This window comes from Coregonus lavaretus (genome assembly GCF_964263955.1).
Source record: "Coregonus lavaretus genome assembly, chromosome: 20".
Taxonomy (NCBI): Eukaryota; Metazoa; Chordata; class Actinopteri; order Salmoniformes; family Salmonidae; genus Coregonus; species Coregonus lavaretus.
The window spans coordinates 33,363,707-33,388,396 of record NC_140007.1 but is presented as its reverse complement, the minus strand read 5'-3'; the positions used below and the strand labels follow the sequence as shown (position 1 = coordinate 33,388,396).

Below are 24,690 nucleotides of genomic sequence, written 5' to 3'. Positions count from 1 at the left end.
AAGTGTATGTGTGTGTGTGCGTGCGTGCGCGTGTCTCCTCTGTAACTCACCGCTTTAGTGCACTGCACGTCTTTTCCCAGCAGCCAGTTGAGCTCCAGGTTGCCCTCTCCCTGGTAGCAGGACTGCAGGCGCTCCTTGATGCGGGCGTTGATGTCCTTAATGGTGAACACGCAGAGCGCCGAGTCATCTGGCGGCCGGTGGTACTGCTTCTGGCCCTTGGAGAACACGGTGAAGAGCACGTCGTCCGTGGCGCTGATGTTGAGCGAGGCGGCCAGCACACGGCCCGGCTTGGCTAGGTAGGCGGCCTGCAGGAGACGGTACTCCACGCCGTTCCTCACGCAGCCCACGGGTAAAGAAACGTATGAGTGGAACTTTTGGTCATCCTTGCAGAGGCGGACAATGCGCGAGGTGTAGAAGAGGTCGTTGGAGGATCCACCTGATGACATGCTGTTCTCCGGCGTCTCGGGCTGGACGGTCAGGAAGTAGACAAAGGAGCCGCTGGCGAAGCCGTACACATAGTAGATGTCGAAGTGGGACACCAGCGCTAGCGTGTCTGACGGGATCTTTATCAGAGACGAGACGAAGTCTGTGTGAAGCTCGTAGTCTAGCATGGCCGAGGACTCTGGGTCGCGGGGGAGCTTACGGCTGGAGATGGTGGGGAAGTAGTCCTGTTTACCGTCTACGGCCGTCCCGATGAAGAGAGTCCCATCCTGGCCCTGGGAGGAGGGCACGATGACCCCGTACATGGTGCCTGTCTGGTTGACGCTGGAGAGGTAGTGCTCTTTCTTATGGGACGGCTCCACTAGGATGAAGAGATCATCCAGACGCAGCAGCTTGCAGACTCCCTGGTAGAGACTACCGCAGGCCAGCAGACGATTCTGGCTGTAGTCTATGAGAAGCAGTTTGTTGACGTTGTTAGTGGAGGTCAGGGGTTCAGAGCAGGGCTGGACGATGAGGGGCGGGTAGCACGCCTTGTTGTCGTCCTCAGGACCCGTGTCGTGGGACACCATGAGTGTCAGGTTACCCGAGAGCTTGTAGACGCGGTTGACCGCTCCAATGTAGAGTGCCCCCGTTGTCTGGTGGACCGTCAGGTGGTTGAAGGCCCACTCACGGCGCTCCGGGTGGAAGCTGGTGAAGGTGATCTGGCCTTGGCACACGGTGGCAGCGATAGCTAACAGCCACAGGCCCAGCATGGCCAGCACAGCGCCCCCTCTAGGGCCCGCTGGGAAAGTCCTGCTGCTGCGTCGTGTGACCCGCCGCGACCGCCGGCCCTCCATACCTCTAGGGGCAAGGCAACAGCAGAGTAAACAGGAGGAGGAGGAGGAGGAGGAGGAGGAGTGGGAGGGAAGGAAGCTAGGCTACCTTCCTCTTCGTCTTCTCAAAGGCTAGGTTCACACTTGTATCTTCACCAGGGTCTTCACATGATTCTGAAAGAAAGGCAGAAAGAGAGAGGGAGTGGTGAATAAAGGAAAGTTAGCACATTGTGAATCACACTCAGTCAAAGGGGAAGCAGATAAAAACGGATGGAAAAGGCTCTTAATTCAGTAACTGCCTGCTGGGGAGGAGTTCACCCTCACCAAGGCAACAATGAGTTAGGGAACAGTGGAATGGATGGTGACAGAAGACAATGGAAGGAAACCTTTATCGCCACATTCCAAAGGAGTTGCTGGACTGGATAGGTCTGATAGGACAATGAAGGAAAGTGAGCAGGTTACGGCTAACGGAAATTAGAATGACCTGAGTCATAGTTATGCTTCCTGCCTCAGAGGGGCCTTAGAGACACTGGGTTTCTAAGAAGAGCACAAACCAATGGACTGCCCTGGGCGCCACATTTCACAGATCTCCACTCACCATGCGCTGCTATGAGTCAAACCATATCAGAGAAGCACCCTTCAGGATAGTGGTCTATAATCAATAGAACTACAACGACTAATTCTAGATGCCATGGGTAAAAAAATAGAAAAAAGTAAGAGGCTATTTAAACAGACATTTAAACAAGATATCTTATGGTCCAAAACATGCCAGCTAGAGAAAGACAAGGGTAAAGCACAGCTAAAAACCAAAGGAATGATAAATAAATATATTGGTGCTCATATTACCCTACATTTATTCCTTAGAAGGAATGCATTAGCATCGCCATCTCATTTCAGTTCTACCCCTCTACCCCCCTCCGGTCGGCTAGCACCCTCCCCTATCCGTGCTCCTCATTTCCAATCTAACTGTGAAAACATCCATGAAGGGAAGTCTGCTATTTATGTAACAATGCTTTGCAATCTGGCCCCTCCTTCATGTTATAAATCAAGAGAGAGAGAATGTCTATATTCTTTTAAAACTTTTGTGAGTGTAATGTTTACTGTTCATTTCTAATTGTTTATTTCCCTTGTTTATTTCCCTTGGGTTTATTGTCTATTCCACTTGCTTTGGCAATGTAAACACGTTTCCCATGCCAATAAATCTCTCTAAATTTAAATTGAAAATGTTTATTGAGTGAGAGACACAGAGAGGGGAGAGAGACAAAGAGAGAGAGATAGATAGAGAGAGCGAGAGAGAGAGAGAGAGAGAGAGACCCTCTTCACAGTTTTTCCCCAGGAGTTAATTATCTGGTCCATGGTAGAGAGATGGGAGCCAGACCCTCTGCTTGCACCCCTCCTTCCCTACCTCCATCCCTCTCTGCTTTTCAAGGGCTCTGTCTGTTTTCTCTCCCCCCACCCCCCTCCTTCCCAACCTTTTTCTCTCCTTCCCTCTCTCACACCCCACCCTCCCCTCTCTCTCCCTCCCTCTGTCCCTCCCTCCTCTCTGCTCTTTAAAGGAGAATTTAGCTTTTTTACAACCAAATCAAATAAAGATATGTAAATGTCATGTTATAGAAGGGTCCAGACACTTTTTCTGCGATTTGACTTGTTTTTGGGAAACTTACCCCAAGCAGCTATTCACTTCCTCATCCTCTTTGTAAAGTACGGGGGCTCTAAAAAGACATCCTCTTTGTGCAGTACGGGGGCTCTAAAAAGACATCCTCTTTGTACAGTACGGGGGCTCTAAAAAGACATCCTCTTTGTACAGTACGGGGGCTCTAAAAAGACATCCTCTTTGTGCAGTACGGGGGCTCTAAAAATACATCCTCTTTGTACAGTACGGGGGCTCTAAAAATACATCCTCTTTGTACAGTACGGGGGCTCTAAAAAGACATCCTCTTTGTGCAGTACGGGGGCTCTAAAAATACATCCTCTTTGTACAGTACGGGGGCTCTAAAAATACATCCTCTTTGTACAGTACGGGGGCTCTAAAAAGACATCCTCTTTGTGCAGTACGGGGGCTCTAAAAATACATCCTCTTTGTACAGTACGGGGGCTCTAAAAAGACCTGAACAAAGGCTCCAAAAATACACAAATACATCCTCTTAGAAATGGAAACGCTCAGTAGAGTGATGCAGGTCTTTAGATGTTGTAGACATGAAATTGTGTCATTCCAAACTTTATCCGCAACGTTTTACCGTATCCAACTGTTCCATTCTCCGTGTAGCCTGCTGCTAGAATGGACAGAGAGGTATCGCTCGAGTTGCAACAAAATTGAATATTGGTAAACATTTTAATTTGGTTGTAAAAAAGCAAAATTCTCCTTCAAGGCCTCTGTCTGTTTTACCAGGATCTGAATCTATTAATTATTATTATTCCACAATGTTACTCCTGTTTTAATCCTTTATTCTCCCGCTGACACATCACGTCCTGCAGGGATTAATCATTGGCCCCAGAACAATCATTCCTAAATGAATCAGGACACCATTAGACATGCACAGCTCACCCTCCTGTCCCTCTCTTTAATACCACAACCAGCACACTGCTGTGTGTTTTCACTCCTTTTATCAGTATTATTTAATCAGGACCAAACAACGTCATGCAGTGAGGGTCTAACAAGTGGAAACAATGGCAGTAGTAGCAGCAGTAGCAGCAGTATTAGCAGCAGTAGCAGTAGCAACAGTAGCAGGAGTAGCAGTAGTAGCAGCAGTAGCAGCAGCAGTAGCAGCAGCAGCAGCATCAGTAGCAGCAGTAGCAGTAGTAGCAGCAGTAGCAGCAGCAGTAGCAGCAGTAGAAGCAGCAATAGCAGCAGTAGCAGTAGCAGCAGCAGTAGCAGAAGCAGCAGCATCAGTAGCAGCAGTAGCAGCAGCAGCAGTATTAGCAGCAGTAGCAGAAGTAGCAGCAGCAGTAGCATCAGTAGCAGCAGTAGCAGCAGCAGCAGTATTAGCAGCAGTAGCAGAAGTAGCAGCAGCAGTAGCAGCAGTAGCAGTAGTAGAAGCAGTAGCAGCAGCAGTAGCAGCAGCAGTAGCAGCAGCAGAAGCAGTAGAAGCAGTAGCAGTAGTAGCAGCAGTAGCAGCAGTAGAAGGAGCAGTAGCAGCAGTAGCAGTAGCAGCAGTAGTAGGAGCAGTAGAAGGAGCAGTAGCAGCAGTAGCAGTAGCACCAGTAGCAGTAGAAGCAGCAGTAGCAGAAGCAGCAGTAGAAGTAGCAGCAGTAGCAGTAGTAGAAGCAGTAGCAGCAGCAGTAGCAGCAGCAGTAGCAGCAGCAGTAGAAGCAGTAGCAGTAGTAGCAGTAGTAGCAGCAGTAGAAGGAGCAGTAGCAGCAGTAGCAGTAGCAGCAGTAGTAGGAGCAGTAGAAGCAGTAGTAGGAGCAGTAGAAGCAGTAGTAGGAGCAGTAGAAGCAGTAGTAGGAGCAGTAGAAGCAGTAGTAGGAGCAGTAGAAGCAGTAGTAGGAGCAGTAGCAGCAGTAGTAGGAGCAGTAGCAGCAGTAGTAGGAGCAGTAGAAGCAGTAGTAGGAGCAGTAGCAGCAGTAGTAGGAGCAGTAGAAGCAGTAGTAGGAGCAGTAGCAGCAGTAGTAGGAGCAGTAGCAGCAGTAGTAGGAGCAGTAGCAGCAGTAGTAGGAGCAGTAGAAGCAGTAGTAGGAGCAAAAGCAGCAGTAGTAGAAGCAGTAGCAGCAGTAGTAGGAGCAGTAGAAGCAGTAGTAGGAGCAGTAGAAGCAGTAGTAGGAGCAGTAGAAGCAGTAGTAGGAGCAGTAGAAGCAGTAGTAGGAGCAGTAGAAGCAGTAGTAGGAGCAGTAGCAGCGCATCCCAAAATCAAGGATGATCAGACGTAGCGCTACTACAAGGGTAATTAGTGTGAAGCTGGACGAGGTAGCTGGGAACCGTGTGTGTGTGTGTGTGTGTGTATGTGTGTGTATGTGTGTGTGCATGTGCATGTGCGTGTGTGTCGGTGGGGACGCCCAGGGGGTGAAACGTGTCGGACACAAGCCTACATCGTTCTGTACGCTCTACATTTGCATTTCTCAGCAGGAAGAGAGGAGAGGGCAGCAGAGAGAATCAAGCCACGGGTGAGAGAGAGATGTGGCTGGAATAATCAGCAGCTTCTTTGAATTCGTCATTTGCATACGTCTGGATTGGACGGGTGTTCCAGGTGTGTCTGATATACAGTACAGTGGAGATTTACAGTCCCTCTCCACTACGTCTGGTCAGTTTACACACACCCCTCCCCCCAGCCCATAGCTGTCAAAACCTGCTCATTGTCATCCTGCGTCCCTCCCCCCACCTCCATCGGTGATCAACTGATAGGCTACTCAGCCAGTTCAGACTTTAATATACACTTCTGGGGAGAGTATTGATCCCTCAGCCCATAAACAGTGAGTTCCTAGGGGCCACTGGGGCCTGGGAGCCTGTTAGCTAATAGAGGGCCTGGCGTGTGCTGGGATGGGCTGAGGGAGGTGGGTGGGCTGCTCTGAGGTGTCCCAGGAGCGCTATACTATATGAGCATGGCCATAAAAGAGCTGGCCTAGGCTATAAGCCAGGGACAAGGCCACCTCCTATCCTTCCTCCTACCTTCCCTGCCTGCACCAGCCATGCTGCTTCCTTTGTTTGAGTGTGTGCATAGTGCTGTGGAGGTGCCGAGCAGAGCAGAGTTCAGAGTTCAGAGTAGAGAGTAGAGTAGAGCAGAGAGTAAAGCAGAGCAGAGAGTAGAGCAGAGTAGAGCAGAGCAGAGTAGAGCAGAGAGCAGAGAAGAGTAGAACAGAGCAGAGCAGAGTAGAGAGCAGAGTAGAGCAGAGTAGAGCAGAGAATAACAGAGCAGAGTAGAGCAGAGTAGAGCAGAGTAGAGAGCAGAGTAGAGCAGAGTAGAGAGGAGAGCATAGCAGAGTAGAGAGTAAAACAGACCAGAGCAGAGTAGAGCAGAGCAGAGTAGAGTAGAGTAGTGCAGAGTAGAACAGAGCAGAGTAGAGCAGAGTAGTGCAGAGTAGAACAGAGCAGAGTAGAGCAAAGTAGTGCAGAGTAGAACAGAACAGAGTAGAGCAGAACAGAGTAGAGTAGAGCAGGGTAGAGCAGATGTGAATCCCAAATGAAAAAGTGTTCCTTACAGTGCACTACTTTGGACCGTCAAATGCAGTACACTACATAGGGAATAAAGTGCCATTTGTGACGCTACCCAGAGTGTATCCCACTGGAGGTGTAATCAGGCTCCTGCAGCAGCTCTTTTCTCCTCAAGCCCCTTAGCCTTTTGCCCTTTAGGGCTTTAGAACACAGGCAGGCAGCACCCCCACCCCCACCTCCCTAACCCCCTTCCACCTCCCCTGTGGTATATACAGTTGAAGTCAGAAGTTTACATACACCTTAGCCAAATACATTTAAACTCAGTTTTTCACAATTCCTGACGTTTAATCCTAGTAAAAATTCCCTGTCTTAGGTCAGTTAGGATCACCACTTTATTTTAAGAATGTGAAATGTCAGAATAATAGTAGAGAGAATGATTTCTTTCAGCTTTTATTTCTTTCATCACATTCCCAGTGGGTCAGAAGTTTACTTATACTCAATTAGTATTTGGTAGCATTGCCTTTAAATTGTTTAACTTGGGTCAAACGTTTCGGGTAGCCTTCCACAAGCTTCCCACAATAAGTTGGTTGAATTTTGGCCCATTCCTCCTGACAGAGCTGGTGTAACTGAGTCAGGTTTGTAGGCCTCCTTGCTCACACACGCTTTTTCAGTTCTGCCCACAAATGTTCTATAGGATTGAGGTCAGGGCTTTGTGATGGCCACTCCAATAACTTGACTTTGTTGTCCTTAAGCCATTTTGCCACAACTTTGTAAGTATGCTTGGGGTCATTGTCCATTTGGAAGACCCATTTGCGACCAAGCTTTAACCTCCTGACTGATGTCTTGAGATGTTGCTTCAATATATCCACATAATTTTCCTTCCTCATGATGCCATCTATTTTGTGAAGTGCACCAGTCCCTCCTGCAGCAAAGCACCCCCACAGCATGATGCTGCCAACCCCGTGCTTCACGGGATGGTGTTCTTCGGCTTGCAAGCGTCCCCCTTTTTCCTCCAAACATAACGATGGTCATTATGGCCAAACATTTCTATTTTTGTTTCATTCATTTCTCCAAAAAATACGATCTTTGTCCCCATGTGCAGTTGCAAACCGTAGTCTGGCTTTTTTATGGCGGTTTTGGAGCAGTGGCTTCTTCCTTGCTGAGCGGCCTTTCAGGTTATGTCGATATAGGACTTGTTTTACTGTGGATATAGATACTTTTGTACCTGTTTACTCCAGCATCTTCACAAGGTCCTTTGCTGTTCTTCTGGGATTGATTTGCACTTTTCGCACCAAAGTACGTTCATCTCTAGGAGACAGAACGAGTCTCCTTCCTGAGCGGTATGATGGATGCGTGGTCCCATGGTGTTTATACTTGCGTACTATTGTTTGTACAGATGAACGTGGTACTTTCAGGCATTTGGAAATTGCTCCCAAGGATGAACCAGACATGTGGAGGTCTACAATTTTTCTTCTGAGGTCTTGGCTGATTTCTTTTGATTTTCCCATGATGTCAAGCAAAGAGGCACTGCGTTTGAAGGTAGGCCTTGAAATACATCCACAGGTACACCTCCAATTGACTCAAATGATGTCAATTAGCCTCTCAGAAGCTTCTAAAGCCATGACATCATTTTCTGGAATTTTCAAGCTGTTTAAAGGCACAGTCAACTTAGTGTATGTAAACTTCTGACCCACTGGAATTGTGATACAGTGAATTATAAGTGAAATAATCTGTCTGTAAACAATTGTTGTAAAAATTACTTGTGTCATGCACAAAGTAGATGCCCTAACCGACTTGCCAAAACTATAGTTTGTTAACAAGAAATGTGTGGAGTGGTTGAAAAACGAGTTTTAATGACTCCAACCTCTTTTCATGTTGTGGCGGCTGAGCTGTCGGCAGGTGGACTGAAGAAGTAGAAGAAGAAGAAGAAGAAGAAGAAGAAGAAGAAGAAGAAGAAGAAGAAGAAGAAGAAGAAGAAGAAGAAGAAGAAGAAGGGACTGACTGAATGAATGATGTACATAAATGACTTCTCAAAGGTTAGTTGTTAATAAAGCTATAGCAAGAGAAGCTTTGTTGATGTTGTTTTCCTCTACTTCTGCTGCTCTTGACGGGGAGGGACTCATTATGCCGGCAAGCAGGGGATTTAAATAGCAGGATTGCATTCGCTTGTTAGTCGCTTTCTTGTTTGAAGCCACATTATTTTTTCTCCTCCTCGCTAGGAGTCAGATATAGCGGGAAGCAGTTAGCGGGAAGCAGTTAGCATGTAAGAGCTAGTGGCGGTGAATCACAACCCAGTCACCTAATAACCTAGACCTAAAGAAGAGACTTTGCATCTTGGGGGATATGCCTGACTGAGTCTGTGGTAGCATTTGTGTGAGGTGGAAGGCTGCAATAGAGCCATTCTTGTCCAGGCTTGATTTGCTTATGAAAATGAGCTACAATGAAGGGTAGGACCATACCAGCATTATATAAATGCCTTTTCTACATACAGTAACAACCCTTAGTTCACTACCCCAGCAACATAGGCCTTACAGATGTAGGATCTTAATTTGATCACCCTATTGCAGGATAACTTTCCTGCAATGCAGGACATTTTAAACGTGTAATGTATTTGAGGTTTAATAAGGCTTCTGATGTTTGTAATTCCCACTTTGAAATTTCCAACTTGATTTTCCCTTACAAAAAATTTATCAACCCCTACACAAATGTCCATTAATTACAATCCACATAATAATTTGCATTTCCTGTTGCTTCAGGATTATTCTCCTGCTGTAGCAAACTTGCTCAGATTAAGATCCTGCATCTCCAAACCCAGACCCAAATCTTGCGTGCCGGCTGCACGCTGGCCAGCTACTCAATTTGTCTGCCACCAGAGACTACCAGCTAAACAACAATTCCACGCCACTATCTCCACTATCTACACACTGAACCGTCTGTCTTCTAAACAAGCCTTGTTTGTGGGTCAGCTTTGATTTGTTGACACATTACAACTGTGTAAGTTGTAACGATGCAGAAAGATGTACTGGCGCACAGGCAAATGTCAGCTACTGTGGGAATTAGCTCATCCCACAGACATGCTTACAAAAAGCATCTAACTGCTCAGAGCACTAAATGTATTAACCTCTAACTGGATTAATCAATCTGTCTTGTGTTTATTAACCATGCCATTTAATCATATAGGGCGGCAGGAAGCCTAGCGGTTAAGAGCATTGGGCCAGTAACCGAAAGGTCGCTGGTTTCGAATCCCTGAGCCGAGTAGGTGAAAAATCTGTCGATGTGCCTTTGAGCAAGGCACTTAACCCTAATTGCTCCTTTAAGTCGCTCTGGACAAGAGCGTCTCCTAAATTACTGAAATGTAAATGTAATCAACCAGCTCTCATTATTAGTCTGTATGTAGGCAAAGCTCTTCCACTGACTGGATGGGTGCTTTGACAAACAGTTAGCCTATTAGTAAGTACAAGTCAAGAGATACAGTACAGAGACCAGTAGACTTCGAGTCAACTAGTCTCTAGGCAGACAAAGCCTAGGCCTGCCACGTGAGTGAAGCAAAGTTAATAACTGAGTAAGTCCAGCAGGAAGACAACAGCATTCCATTGTGCATTGGAAGCTGTGATCATGGTTTGGAAATAAACCCTGTGTTCTTCTAAAGTTTCCCATTTATAATGAAACAGTGGGGCTGTGACACAGACTGAAACACACGTTGGCATGCTCAGCTCACCCGTGCTGCTGCCTCTGAGTGCCTTGCTAACCCAATGGGCCCCGCTGGCTTGCTGCAATCTATCAGCTCTGTCTATTGTGCATTACTTTTTGGCTTGAGATGTCTCTGGCCTAAAGTAGTGGACTATATAGGGAATAGGGTACCCTTTTGGACAAAGCCTGCCTGTGTACCCCTGCCTGGTCCATGTGCCTGAGCGCTGGCGGTGCCCCCGGTCAGTGGCCACTGGCTGAGCTTCAGGGGCAGTGCCAGGCCAGCAGCAGGCACAGGGAATAGCAAGATGGCGCCGATAGACTGTTCATGGCTCCTAAGCAACGTTGCAGTATTTTTTTGATTTCTAACATTTTTGCTCAGAAAGTTCTTTGCACTATTACATACAGCCGGAAATAACTTTGGGATATTAGAGTGGCGGTAAATACAACTTTCCTGAATTGGACACTTTGTTCGTACTCCCAAGGCAATTCCACTTATCCCAGAGACTGCTCCAAGATGCCGCCGGCGGAGAAGAGGTATTCGGAGTGGACTTTTAGTTCGACTCAGGAGGCGTGCATACCATCCACCGCTTCAGAGTATATTACTCGCTAATGTTCAGTCCCTGGACAATAATCTAGTCGAGCTCAGGTCGAGGATCTCCTTCCAGAGAGACACCAGGGACTGTAACATACTCTGTTTCACGGAATCATGCCTCTCTCCGGATATACTGTCCCCGTCCATACAGCCAGCTGGGTTCTCAGTACATCGCGCAGACAGGAATAAAGAACTCTCCGGGAAATAGAAAGAAGGAGGTGTATATTTCAACATAAACTACTCATGGTGTGATTGTGGTAACGTACAGGAACTCAAGTCCTTTTGTTCACCCGACCTAGAATACCTCACAATCAAATGCCGACCTCACAGCCGTGTATATTCACTCTCAAGCCGATACCACGATGGCTCTCAAGGAACTACTCTCGACCATTGCTACTCTCCCTTCCGGGACGGCCCTCCCCCGCCCTCCCTTCGGCAAATCAGATCACGCCTCCATCCTGCTCCTCCTTTCATATAGGCAGAAACTCAAACAGGAAGTACCCGTGGTAAGGACTGTTCAATGCTGGTCTGACCAATCGGAATCCATGCTTCAAGATTGTTTTGATCACGCTGACTGGGATATTTTCGGGTTGCCTCTGAGAATAATATTGACGTATACACTGACATGATGACTGAGTTCATCAGGAAGTGTATAGGGGATGTTGTTCCCACTGTGACGGTTAAAACCTATCCAAACCAAAAACCGTGACTAGATGGCAGCATTCACGTAAAACTGAAAGCGCGAAACCACCACATTTAACCACGGCAAGGTGACTGTGAACATGGTTGAGTACAAACAGTCCAGTTATGCACTTTGTAAGGAAAAACGTCAGTACAGAGACGAAGTGGAGTTGCAATTCAACGGCTCAGACACGAGACATATGTTGCAGGGACTCCAGACAATCAAGGATTATAAAGGGAAAACCAGCCACTTCGCGGACACCGACATCTTGCTCCAGGACAAGCTAAACACCTTCTTCGCCCGCTTCGAGGAAAACACCAACGCTCCCGTGAACTGTGAGCTCTCGTTCTCTGTGGCCGACGTGAGTAAGACATTCAAGCGTGTTAACACTCGCAAGGCTGCTGGCCCAGACGGCATCCCTAGCCACGTCCTCAGAGCATGCGCAGACCAGCTGGCTGGAGTGTTTACGGACAATTTCCATCTCTCCCTATCCCAGTCTGTTGTCCCCACTTGCTTCAAGATGTCCACCACTGTTCCTGTACACAAGAAAGCGATGGTAACTGAACTAAATGAATATCTCCCCGTAGCACTCACTTCTGTTTTCATGAAATGCTTTGAGAAGCTAGTTAAAGATCATAGCACTGCACACTGCCCTATCCCATCTGGACAAGAGGAATACCTATGTAAGAATGCTGTTCATTGACTACAGCTCAGCCTTCAACACCATAGTACCCTCCAAGCTTATCATTAAGCTCAGGCTTTGGGTCCGAACCCCGCCCTGTGCAACTGGGTACTGGACTTCCTGATGGGCCGCACCCAGGTGATGAAGGTGGGCAACAACACCTCCACTACGCTGATCCTCAACACAAGGGTGCGTGCTCAGCCCCCTCCTGTACTCCCTGTTTACCCATGACTGTGTGGCCATGCACGTCTCCAACTCAATTATCAAGTTTGCAGCGTCAACAAAACGAAGGAGCTGATCGTGGACTTCAGGAGACAGCAGAGGGAGCATGCCCTCATGCACATCAACGGGGCCGCAGTGGAGAAGGTGAAAAGCTTCACGTTCCTCTGCGTACACATCACTGACAATCTGAAATGGTCCACCCACACATACAGATTGGTGAAGAAGGCGCAACAAAAAAATGTGTCTTGGCCCCTAAGACCCTCACAAACTTTTACAGATGCACCATTGAGGACATCCTATCGGGCTGTGTCACCGCCTGGTACGGCAACTGCACTGTCCGCAAACGCAGGGCTATCCATAGGGTGGTGCAGTCTGCCCAACCCATCACCGGGGGCACACTGCCTGCCCTCCAAGACATTTATAGCACCCAGTGTCACAGGAAGGCCAAGAAGATCATCAAGGACCCAGCCATCTGAGCCACGGCCTGTTCACCCCGCTACTATCCAGAAGGCGAGGACAGTACAGGTGCATCAAAGCTGGGACCGAGAGACTGAAAAACTGCTTCTATCTCAAGGCCATCAGACTGTTAAATAGTCACCACTAGCCGGCCTCTGCCCAGTACCCTGCCCTGAACTTAGTCACTGTCACTAGCCGGTTACTCTACCATGCAGCTTAGAGGATGCTGCCCTATGCTCATAGTCATGGAACACTGGTCACTTTAATAATGTTTACACACTGTTTCACCCACTTCATACAGTGGGGAAAAAAAGTATTTAGTCAGCCACCAATTGTGCAAGTTCTCCCACTTAAAAAGATGAGAGAGGCCTGTAATTTTCATCATGGGTACACGTCAACTATGACAGACAAAATGAGAAAAAAAATCCAGAAAATCACATTGTAGAATTTTTCATGAATTTATTTGCAAATTATGGTGGAAAATAAGTATTTGGTCAATAACAAAAGTTTCTCAATACTTTGTTATATACCCTTTGTTGGCAATGACACAGGTCAAACGTTTTCTGTAAGTCTTCACAAGGTTTTCACACACTGTTGCTGGTATTTTGGCCCATTCCTCCATGCAGATCTCCTCTAGAGCAGTGATGTTTTGGGGCTGTCGCTGGGCAACACGGACTTTCAACTCCCTCCAAAGATTTTCTATGGGGTTGAGATCTGGAGACTGGCTAGGCCACTCCAGGACCTTGAAATGCTTCTTACGAAGCCACTCCTTCGTTGCCCGGGCGGTGTGTTTGGGATCATTGTCATGCTGAAAGACCCAGCCACGTTTCATCTTCAATGCCCTTGCTGATGGAAGGAGGTTTTCACTCAAAATCTCACAATACATGGCCCCATTCATTCTTTCCTTTACACGGATCAGTCGTCCTGGTCCCTTTGCAGAAAAACAGCCCCAAAGCATGATGTTTCCACCCCCATGCTTCACAGTAGGTATGGTGTTCTTTGGATGCAACTCAGCATTCTTTGTCCTCCAAACACGACGAGTTGAGTTTTTACCAAAAAGTTATATTTTGGTTTCATCTGACCATATGACATTCTCCCAATCCTCTTCTGGATCATCCAAATGCACTCTAGCAAACTTCAGACGGGCCTGGACATGTACTGGCTTAAGCAGGGGGACACGTCTGGCACTGCAGGATTTGAGTCCCTGGCGGCGTAGTGTGTTACTGATGGTAGGCTTTTTTACTTTGGTCCCAGCTCTCTGCAAGTCATTCACTAGGTCCCCCCGTGTGGTTCTGGGATTTTTGCTCACCGTTCTTGTGATCATTTTGACCCCACAGGGTGAGATCTTGCGTGGAGCCCCAGATCGAGGGAGATTATCAGTGGTCTTGTATGTCTTCCATTTCCTAATAATTGCTCCCACAGTTGATTTCTTCAAACCAAGCTGCTTACCTATTGCAGATTCAGTCTTCCCAGCCTGGTGCAGGTCTACAATTTTGTTTCTGGTGTCCTTTGTCAGCTCTTTGGTCTTGGCCATAGTGGAGTTTGGAGTGTGACTGTTTGAGGTTGTGGACAGGTGTCTTTTATACTGATAACAAGTTCAAACAGGTGCCATTAATACAGGTAACGAGTGGAGGACAGAGGAGCCTCTTAAAGAAGAAGTTACAGGTCTGTGAGAGCCAGAAATCTTGCTTGTTTGTAGGTGACCAAATACTTATTTTCCACCATAATTTGCAAATAAATTCATTAAAAATCCTACAATGTGATTTTCTGGATTTTCTTTTCTCAATTTGTCTGTCATAGTTGACGTGTACCTATGATGAAAATTACAGGCCTCTCTCATATTTTTAAGTGGGAGAACTTACAAAATTGGTGGCTGACTAAATACTTTTTTTCCCCACTGTATGTATATACTGTATTCTAGTCAAGGCCTATCCTATTTAACTATTGATGTACATAAACTATTCTTCAGATATACTACATATTCTATCCATATACTGTCCATATTGTCTATACATCCCATCACACACACAAACACACATACACAGTGATTACAGCCTTGAATCTTCTTGGGTATGACGCTACAAGCTTGGCACACCTGTATTTGGGGAGTTTCTCCCATTCTTCTCTGCAGATCCTCTCAAGCTCTGTCAGGTTGGATGGGGAGCGTCGCGGCACAGCTATTTTCAGGTCTCTCCAGAGATGTTAGATCGGGTTCAAGTCTGGGCTCTGGCTGGGCCACTCAAGGACATTCAGAGACTTGTTCCGAAGCCACTCCTGCATTATCTTGGTTGTGTACTTAGGGTCGTTGTCCTGTTGGAAGGTGATCCTTGGCCCCAGTCTTAGGTCCTGAGCGTTCTGGAGCAGATTTTCATCAAGGATCTCTCTGTACTTTGCTCCGTTCATCTTTCCCTCGATCCTGACTAGTCTCCCAGTCCCTGCCGCTGAAAAACATCCCCACAACATGATGCTGCCACCACCATGCTTCAACGTAGGGATGGTGCCAGGTTTCCTCCAGATGTGACGCTTGGCATTCAGGCAAAGAGTTCAACCTTGGTTTCATTAGACCAGAGAATCTTGTTTCTCATGGTCTGAGAGTCCTTTAGTTGCCTTTTGGCAAACTCCAAGCGGGCTGTCATGTGCCTTTTACTGAGGAGTGGCATCCGTCTGGCAACTCTACCATAAATTCCTGATTGGTGGAGTGCTGCAGAGATGGTTGTCCTTCTGGAAGGTTCTCCCATCTCCACAGAGGAACTCTGGAGCTCTGTCAGAGTGACCATCTGGTTTTTGGTCACCTCTCTGACCAAGGCCCTTCTCCCCCGATTGCTCAGTTTGGCCGGGCAGCCAGCTCTAGGAAAAGTCTTGGTGGTTCAAAACTTCTTCAATTTTAGAATGATGGAGGCCACTGTGTTCGTGCGGACCTTCAAATGCTGCAGACATTTTTTGGTACCCTTCCCCAGATCTGTGCTTCGACACAATCCTGTCTCGGAGCTCTACAGACAATTCTGTCGACCTCATGGCTTGGTTGTTGCTCTGACATGCACCAATCAATTAAATTCACCACAGGTGTACTCCAATCAAGTTGTAGAAACATCTCAAGGATAATCAATGGAAACGGGATGCACTTTCGAGTCTCATAGCAAAGGGTCTCAATACTTATGTAAGTAAGGCTAGAGCTGCCACTTTCAAGGAGCGGGACACTAATCCGGACGCTTATAAGAAATCCCACTATGCCTCAGTGAAGCGAGCCTACCAGACAAGCTAAATGCCTTTTATGCTCGCTTCGAGGCAAGCAACACTGAAGCATGCATGACGGATTACCAGGACGTGTACTCAGAGCATGCGCGGACCAACTGGCAAGGGTCTTCACTGACATTTTCCACCTCTCCCTGACCGAGTCTGTAATACCTACATGTTTCAAGCAGACCATAATAGTTCCTGTGCCCAAGAAAGCGAAGGTAACCTGCCTAAATGACTACCGCCCCGTAGCACTCACGTTGGTAGCCATGAAGTGCTTTGAAAGGCTGGTCATGGCTCACATCAACACCATCATCCCGGAAACCCTAGACCCACTCCAAATCGCATACCGCCCCAACACATCCACAGATGACGCAATCTCAATCGCACTTCACACTGCCCTTTCCCATCTGGACAAAAGGAACACCTATGTGAGAATGCTGTTCATTGACTACAGCTCAGCGTTCAACACCATAGTGCCCAGAAAGCTCATCACTAAGCTAAGGACCCTGGGATTAAACACCTCCCGCTGCAACTGGATCTTGGATTTCCTGACAGGCCGCCCCCAGGGGGTAAGGGTAGGTAACAACACATCTGCCACGCTGATCCTCAACACGGGGGCCCCTCAGGGTGCGTGCTTAGTCCCCTCCTGTACTCCCTGTTCACCCACGACTTCGTGGCCAAGCATGACTCCAACAACATCATTAAGTTTGCCACACACAAGCCACACACAAGCCTAAGATCACCACGTGCAATGCCAAGCGTCGGCTGGAGTGGTGTAAAGCTCGCAGCCATTGGACTCTGGAGCAGTGGACAGGCGTTCTCTGGAGTGATGAATCACGCTTCACCATCTGGCACTCCGACAGACGAATCTGGGTTTGGCGGATGCCAGGAGAATGCTACCTGCCCGAATGCATAGTGCCAACTGTAAAGTTTGGTGGAGGAGCAATAATGGTCTGGGGCTGTTTTTCACGGTTCGGGCTAGGCCCTTTAGTTCCAGTGAAGGGAAATCTTAACACTACAGCATACAATGACATTCTAGAAGATTCTGTGCTTCCTACTTTGTGGCAACAGTTTGGGGAAAGCCCTTTCCTGGTTCAGCATGACAATGCCCCTGTGCAAAAAGTGAGGTCCACACAGAAATGATTTGTCGAGATTGGTGTGGAAGAACTTGACTGGCCTGCATAGAGGCCTGACCTCAACCCCATAGAACACCTTTGGGATAATTTGGAACGCCGACTGCGAGCCAGTCCTAATCGCCCAATATCAGTGCCCGACCTCACTAATGCTCTTGTGGCTGAAAGCAAGCAAGTCCCCGCAGCAATGTTCCAACATTGAGTGGAAAGCCTTCCCTGAAGAGTGGAGGCTGTTATATATAGGACCAACTCCATATTAACGCCCATGATTTTGGAATGTGATGTTCGACGAGCAGGTGTCCACATACTTTTGGTCATGTACTGTATATATACAGTACCAGTCAAAGTTTGGACACACCTACTCATTCCAGGGTTTTTCTTTATTTTTACTATTTTCTACATTGTAGAATAATAGTGAAGACATCAAAACTATGAAATAACACGTGGAATCATGTAGTAACCAAAAAAGTGTTAACCTCCATGGGATCGGTGTCCCGTATACGGGACAGTCGAGCTAACGTGCGCTAATGTGATTAGCATGACTGTTGTAAATAACAGCAAATTTTCCAGGATATAGACATGTGGGCAGAAAGCTTAAATTCCTGTTAATCTAATGGCACTGTCCAGTTTAGAGTAGCTATTACAGTGAAAAAATACCATGCTATTGTTTGAGGAGAGTGCACAACAACAAAAAACTTATCACGGCAACTGGTTTGATACATTCACCTCTGAAGGTAAATAATGTACTTACGTTCAGTAATCTTGCTCTGATTTGTCATCCTAAGGGTCCCAGAGATAAAATGTAACATAGTTTTGTTTGATAAAATCAATTTTTATATTCAAATGTAGGAACTGGGTTCTACAGTTTGAACCTCTGCTGTCTCTGGCTCCACACCCACCCGCCTGGCCACCTAGATGTGTGAAAGTTAGTGTATAAGCTAATGATCCATCATGTATGACATTCCTGGGAGTGTGTAAACTTACATTTTGTATTACCATATCATTTGTGTATGTTCTCTATAGTTATGTACTTGAAAATGTATCAATTAGCCATTTCGGTGCATTTGGGCAGACTTGATACAAAATAGTCCAGTATTGCAATACTTCACTGGATCAATCTGAAACTTTGCACACACACTGCTGCCATCTAGTGGCCAAAATCTAAATTGCGCCTAAACTGCAATATTATATTGTGGCCTTTCTCTTGCATTTCAAAGATGCTGAAAAAAAAAAAAAAAAAAAAAAAAACGTTTTTATGTTTGTATTATCTTTTACCAGATCTAATGTGTTATATTGTCCTACATTAATTTCACATTTCCACAAACGTCAAAGTGTTTCCTTTCAAATGGTATCAAGAATATACATATCCTTGCTTCAGGTCCTGAGCTACAGGCAGTTAGACTTGGGTATGTCATTTTAGGCGAAAATTGAAAAAAAGGGTCCGATCCTTAAGAGGTTGAACAAATCTAAATATATTTTATATTTGAGATTCTTCAAATTAGCCACCCTTTGCCTTGATGACACCTTTGCACACTCTTGGCATTCTCTCAACCAAGTTCATGAGGTAGTCACCTGAAATGGTGCGCCTTCTTAAAAGTTAATTTGTGTAATTTCTTTCCTTCTTAATGCATTTGAGCCAATCAGTTGTGTTGTGACAAGGTAGGGGTGGTATACATAAGATAGCCCTATTTGGTAAAAGACCAAGTCCATATTATGGCAAGAACAGCTCAAATAAGCAAAGAGAAACGACAGTCCATCATTACTTTAAGACATGAAGGTCAGTCAATACAGAACATTTCAAGAACTTTGAAGTTTTCTTCAAGTGCAGTCGCAAAAACCATCAAGTGCTATGATGAAACTGGCTCTCATGAGGACCGCCACAGGAAAGGAAGACCCAGACTTACCTCTGCTGCAGAGGATAAGTTCATTAGAGTTACCAGCCTCAGAAATTGCAGTCCAAATAAATGCTTCACAGAGTTCAAGTAACAGACACATCTCAACATCAACTGTTCAGAGGAGACTGTGTGAATCAGGCATTCATGGTCGAATTGCTGCAAATAAACCACTACTAAAGGACACCAATAAGAAGAAGAGACTTGCTTGGGCCAAGAAACACGAGCAATGGACATTAGACCGGTGGAAATCTGTCCTTTGGTCTGATGAGTCCAAATGTGAGATTTTTGGTTCCAACCGCTGTGTCTTTGTGAGACGCTGAGTAGGTGAACGGATGATCTCCGCATGTGTGGTTCCCACCGTGAAGCACGGAGGAGGAGGTGTGATGGTGTGGGGGTGCTTTGCTGGTGACACTGTCAGTGATTTATTTAGAATTCAAGGCACACTTAACCAGAATGGCTACCACAGCATTCTGCAGCGATGCGCCATCCCATCTGGTTTGCGCTTAGTGGGACTATCATTTGTTTTTCAACAGGACAATGGCCCAAAACACACCTTCAGGCTGTGTAATGGCTATTTGACCAAGAAGGAGAGTGATGCAGTGTTTCATCAGATGACCTGGCCTCCACAATCACCCAACCTCAACCCAATTGAGATGGTTTGGGATGAGTTGGACCGCAGAGTGAAGGAAAAGCAGCCAACAAGTGCTCAGCATATGTGGGAACTCCTTCAAGACTGTTGGAAAAGCATTCCTCAAGAAGCTGGTTGAGAGAATGCCAAGAGTGTGCAAAGCTGTCATCAAGGCAAAGGGTTTAACACTTTTTTGGTTACTACATGATTCCATATGTGTTATTTCATAGTTTTGATGTCTTCACTATTATTCTACAATGTAGAAAATAGTAAAAATAAAGAAAAACCCTTGAATGAGTAGGTGTGTCCAAACTTTTGACTGGTACTGTATATTACATATATATATATATATATATATATATATATATATATATATATATATGAGATTGACTTTATTCAGTCAGTTCGCCACATTTTATAAATGAGTCAAACTTGTTGTTTGTCAATCAAAGCACAGTGAACAGCCTATACACCACCACTTCGTGGCTGCATATGAAATCTACTGGCCCGAACAAAATTTATACTGGCCCCGACATGGTGTAGTTCTTGCATAGGCTTGGGGTTATGCTTTCTCTCTACATTCAGCTATTAACTCTTCGGAGTCTGGAGCTTTTTTGGCCGTTTTTGGGTACCTTCAATTTTGCCCTGATATACTACATAAAGAAATGTTTACCAGACCAATGTTGGGTATCTTTTTTTTCAGCACAACCTCACCTATATGATCTGTTAGTAAGTTTTTCACTTTGACATACTATTTCAACACACTGGACCCAAACACACACAGAAAACACAAAGTCCGTTTAGAAAAAAGATGGTTTTTTTATTGTAAAACCCTCAAACATGGTGAACCAAGCATTTAAAAAGCTTCAAATTGAACCACAAGGTGCAAATATGAACATATAAAAGTATTTTGGTGATATATACAAGCAATAAATAACTATTTACAATAAAAAGTAGGTATAACCACTGGCGTTTTTCTTCTATTCTAACCCTAAACCTTTTTGTGCCACTCCTCAAAACAGTTTCTGTCCAAAATGAAAAAAAAAGCTTCAAATTGAACCACAAAGTGCAAATATGAACATATAAAAGTATTCTTGAGATATATACAAGCAATACACAACTATTTACAAAAAAAGTAGGTATAGCCACTGGCCTTTACCCTATTTGTGCCACTCTTCAAAACAGTTCCTGTCCACAATGACACAGAGAGCCACATCACAGGCCTTGCACTTCCATGGTGTGACAAACCTCTTCTTGTCAACTTGTTTACAGCGTTGACAAACCCTGCGGCCTGCTGTGGCTTTGTCTTTGGCCTCTGCAACATTGGCAATGGCCACAGGAACATGGCTGGTGCTTTTTTGAAGTGGAACCCCTGTCTGGGTCACTCCGCACAGCTGGGCCACAAGTTCTGCCACAAAGTTCTTGTGCGTCATGGGTGTGACCTGTTGGGTCGCACTGATGTCACAGTGCAGGATGTATGCATTTGTTGTTCCCATGTCCAAAAAATGCAGGAAGAGGGTACGGTACCAGCGAGCAGTTCTGCGATGGGTTGAGTAATACTGGAGAAGCTGGTCTGACAGGTCAACCCCTCCCATGTACTTATTGTAGGCCATGATGGGGGTAGGGCAGGGAATGTCTTTTGCTACCCAGCGTCCAGGTCCTTCCTTCACCTTCCTCTTGATTGTCTCGCCCGAAAACGCTGGGTGGATTGTGGAGCACACCGACACCTCCCGCGTATCCATCCACTTCACAAAGACCAGGCGATCCTCTCTGATCCATCTCACAGACCCCCTCTTCGATTTGCTGGTGAGGGCATTTTCTCTGCCACTAGGACACCCTTTTCTGTTGCTTCTGTAGGTCCCACAGGCTCCAAACTTCATACTTCCCAAACTCAGGAACAGTTTTGGGCTGGTGTAGAAATTGTCCATATAAATATGGTATCCTGTACCAAGATGTGATGGCTGAATGAGGTCCATAACAGCATCATATGAAAGTCCATGCACGCTGGGTGTGTGTGCTTTCCCAACATACACGTTGAAGTTTAGAGTGTAGCCATTGTTAGACTCTACCAACACAAAGAGCTTGATCCCCCATTTGTTAGGCTTGTCCTTCATGTACTGGGTCATGCCAGTTTTGGCTTTTGTAGCCACCATCCTCTCGTCGACTGACAGTTCCTTCTTAGGATGGTAATGAGCCTGGCAGGCAGTGCGAATGTCGTCCATCAGAGGTTTGACCCTGAACAGTTTGTCATGCTGGGGTGTACCTTTGCGCTGGTCATTTATGACATCCTCCTCTGGATCACTTAGGTGGATGTTCCATGAGATGGACCGGAATCTGTCTCTTGGCATGACCTTCGCTGGCAATGAAACAGACAATATGTGGCTTTGTTTCCAGTAGTCCTGGATACTAGGCAGAGTCACCAATGAGGTGTAGATGAGGAGACCCAGAAATCTGTGCAGTTCCTCCACATCAACGTCAGTCCACTGATATTTGCTCCCCTTCTGCTGATTTCTTGCTGCCTGTTTGTTGGTGTTTCTGCAGATTGTCCTCATTGTATCTGCGGCGAAGTAGAGCAGGAAGAGGTCCTTTGGTGTGTGCCCTGAATGCAAATCCACCTGGGCTCCTGGTGGTCTGCGGGGCATGAACCTACTGGCTTGTGGGGCAGTGTCAGGATCAGTCTCTGTTTTCCATGGCTCAGAGCTCTGTTCTGGCTGTGCTGCTGACTGGGCTGGAGATCTTGACCTGGTCTTGGCCTGATCCTTCCTTCCACGCCCCCTCTGTGATGGCCTCCGTCGGCTTGTTGTGGGGGTGGGGGCTGTTGATGGCCCAGGCTGCTCGTCGTCGTCGTCGTCTGACGACGAACTTTCCAAAGTTTCTTCATCGCTCATTTGGAATAACAAGTCGACGGCTTGTTCAACGTGAAGTGTGCGCCTCATATTGCTTCACAAAAACGATACTGCTGACAATAAAACTCTTGAAATACTAACAATTGAAATACTAACTCGTGAAAAACTCTCCAAAACTACTCATGAACTGAACTAATTCCTCTCGTTCGTTCTTTCGCAATGGCTAGTTGTCATGGGAATGAATGTTTATATACTCGTGTGCATCCTGAAGAACCGGGTTAGCACAAGCACACGTTTTTTTCCGTTCCTTTTTATCACAAAAGACGACAAAGTTATTATAATAAATGCAAAGCGCTCATAAAAGAGCGCATATTTTGACGCACTTTTTTCATGGAATTGAAATTATCATAACTTTGGTTTTAGTTGGTGTATTTACATGAAACAAACACTCAAAACGTAGCTTCGGGTCTCCATTTCTGCATGAAATCGACGGCAGCCCTCTGCGTCACTTGGTTTGGATGCTGCGCGGTCCTAAAGCCGGCCCGCGATTTGAACGCGCCGAAGCGTTCGCCGACTCGGAAGAGTTAATAGGCTACATTTCATTATGATGTATAAAAAATATGCGTAATATTATTTATCAATGCAAGTCATTACTCTATTCTTTAGAATTGCATTGTATAAATTGCATTAATTTTTGTTTCTAAGGTATGCAATTTAGACATTTGAAAATAGGACACTGCCCCTTTAAGACAAACTCCAAAAGCGATATGGTCATGGCTATAGTAGGCTAGCCAAGAGGAATGCTTGGTGTCTTTTTGTAGCTTTCTTTTTGCAGGCTATGAACAGTAGCCAGCATATTGCTAGTATGTTCACTATTGAAGGTTTACTTTTGTAAATCAATTTCCCTAAAATAAATAAGCTCAGCGAGTAGATTGATGGGCGCTTCTTGCTTGTGTTGTATGAAGGCATCAAGTCATGCAGTCTCAAGTGCTCGTGCTCGCAGACGGTAGCCTAGCGGTTAAGAGCGTTGGACTAGTAACCGAAAGGCCGCTAGTTCAAATCCCTGAGATGACTAGGTGGAAAATCTGCCGATGTGCCCTTGAGCAAGGCACTTAACCCTAATTGCACCTGTAAGTCATTCTGGGTAAGAGCGTCTGCTAAATGACTAAAATGTAAAAGTTGTGACTGGCAGGAGCGTGGTGGTGTTTGAATGAACGGCCAATCATATTGTTCAAAAACAAATAGCATGCCATTTATGTGCATGGTTTTCAATGGCAGACTGCAACTGAGCAGGTAAATGTTGAACTGGAGGGACAGACAGCAGACTGTCAAACCAGCAACGTTTTCCTGTCATCGCTTAATTTGTGAGGCGCCTGTCATCTTATCAATAGATCGCTAGAAGATGAATTTCGTTTATTCTAGTGGGAAAGGGCTCGGCAGACTTTTTTCTGACTAGCGAAATGGAAAGTAAGTAGTTAATTTAAATGGAAAAATTATCCGGCTGAAAATGTGTCTGTAATCGACTCTATAGCCAAAAGCCGGCGTTAGTGTAAAACACTGCACATAAACACAAACTCACCAGGGAACCCCTGGTCTTACCTGTGTCTGACTCTCTGGCTAGGCTGATGTGCTCTCTCTCTATTGGCAAGCCCCTCTACAGCTGCTTCTCTCTGGTGTTACTCACTACTCGACTGGGTTAGTAATTATCTGATGTTAGCTAGGCCCAATCCATTGAGTCTTTGTGTCCAGTCTAGTCCACACAGGACAGGCAGGACACACAGTGCCTTGCTAAGCCCCTCTGCCTGCCCCTTGTACCTGCATCCTACTGCTAAGTACACACCACGTTCCTTCACTCTCTCCTTATAGGGATCTAGTCCTACATGTCTCACATGGACCAAGTTATTTAGTAACAAACCTGTTTTAGCTCCTCCATTTCATTTAATTGGATTTCCTGCAGAAATTTTAAAAATAACTTTGATTTGATGACAGTTTGTCAGGAAGTAATTTATTACACAACTACAAATGTGTAATCTTTGAATTATAACGCTGATGCTCAGGTGTTCCCATTAAAAAGCGGTTCTGCTTTTAAATTGCTTCGAATACATAATGTATATTTAGAGATCAAAATCAATACTGTATTTAACACTTTAAACAGTGCTTTCATGCTTTTTATATTGTAATTAACCTGGTTTTCTAAACTACAGAGGAAGAGAAATTGGAAGATATACCATCAAATATGTATAATATGTCATCATGCACAGTGTGGAATTCCCTGTACTACTTCATCC

The 24,690-nt window shown here is 45.8% G+C and overlaps 1 protein-coding gene across 1 annotated transcript in view; it reads right to left on the bottom strand.

The window, feature by feature from the left end:
• The window catches only part of LOC311148133 (plexin-A2-like), a 212,543-nt gene that overhangs the window by 153,851 nt on the left and 34,002 nt on the right, over positions 1-24,690 (bottom strand). The window contains exon 2 of the mRNA XM_084185028.1: positions 51-1,427. Coding sequence (XP_084041154.1) covers positions 51-1,277 — 1,227 coding nt within the window. The 5' untranslated portion in view covers positions 1,278-1,427. The remainder of the gene's footprint in view (positions 1-50; positions 1,428-24,690) is intronic.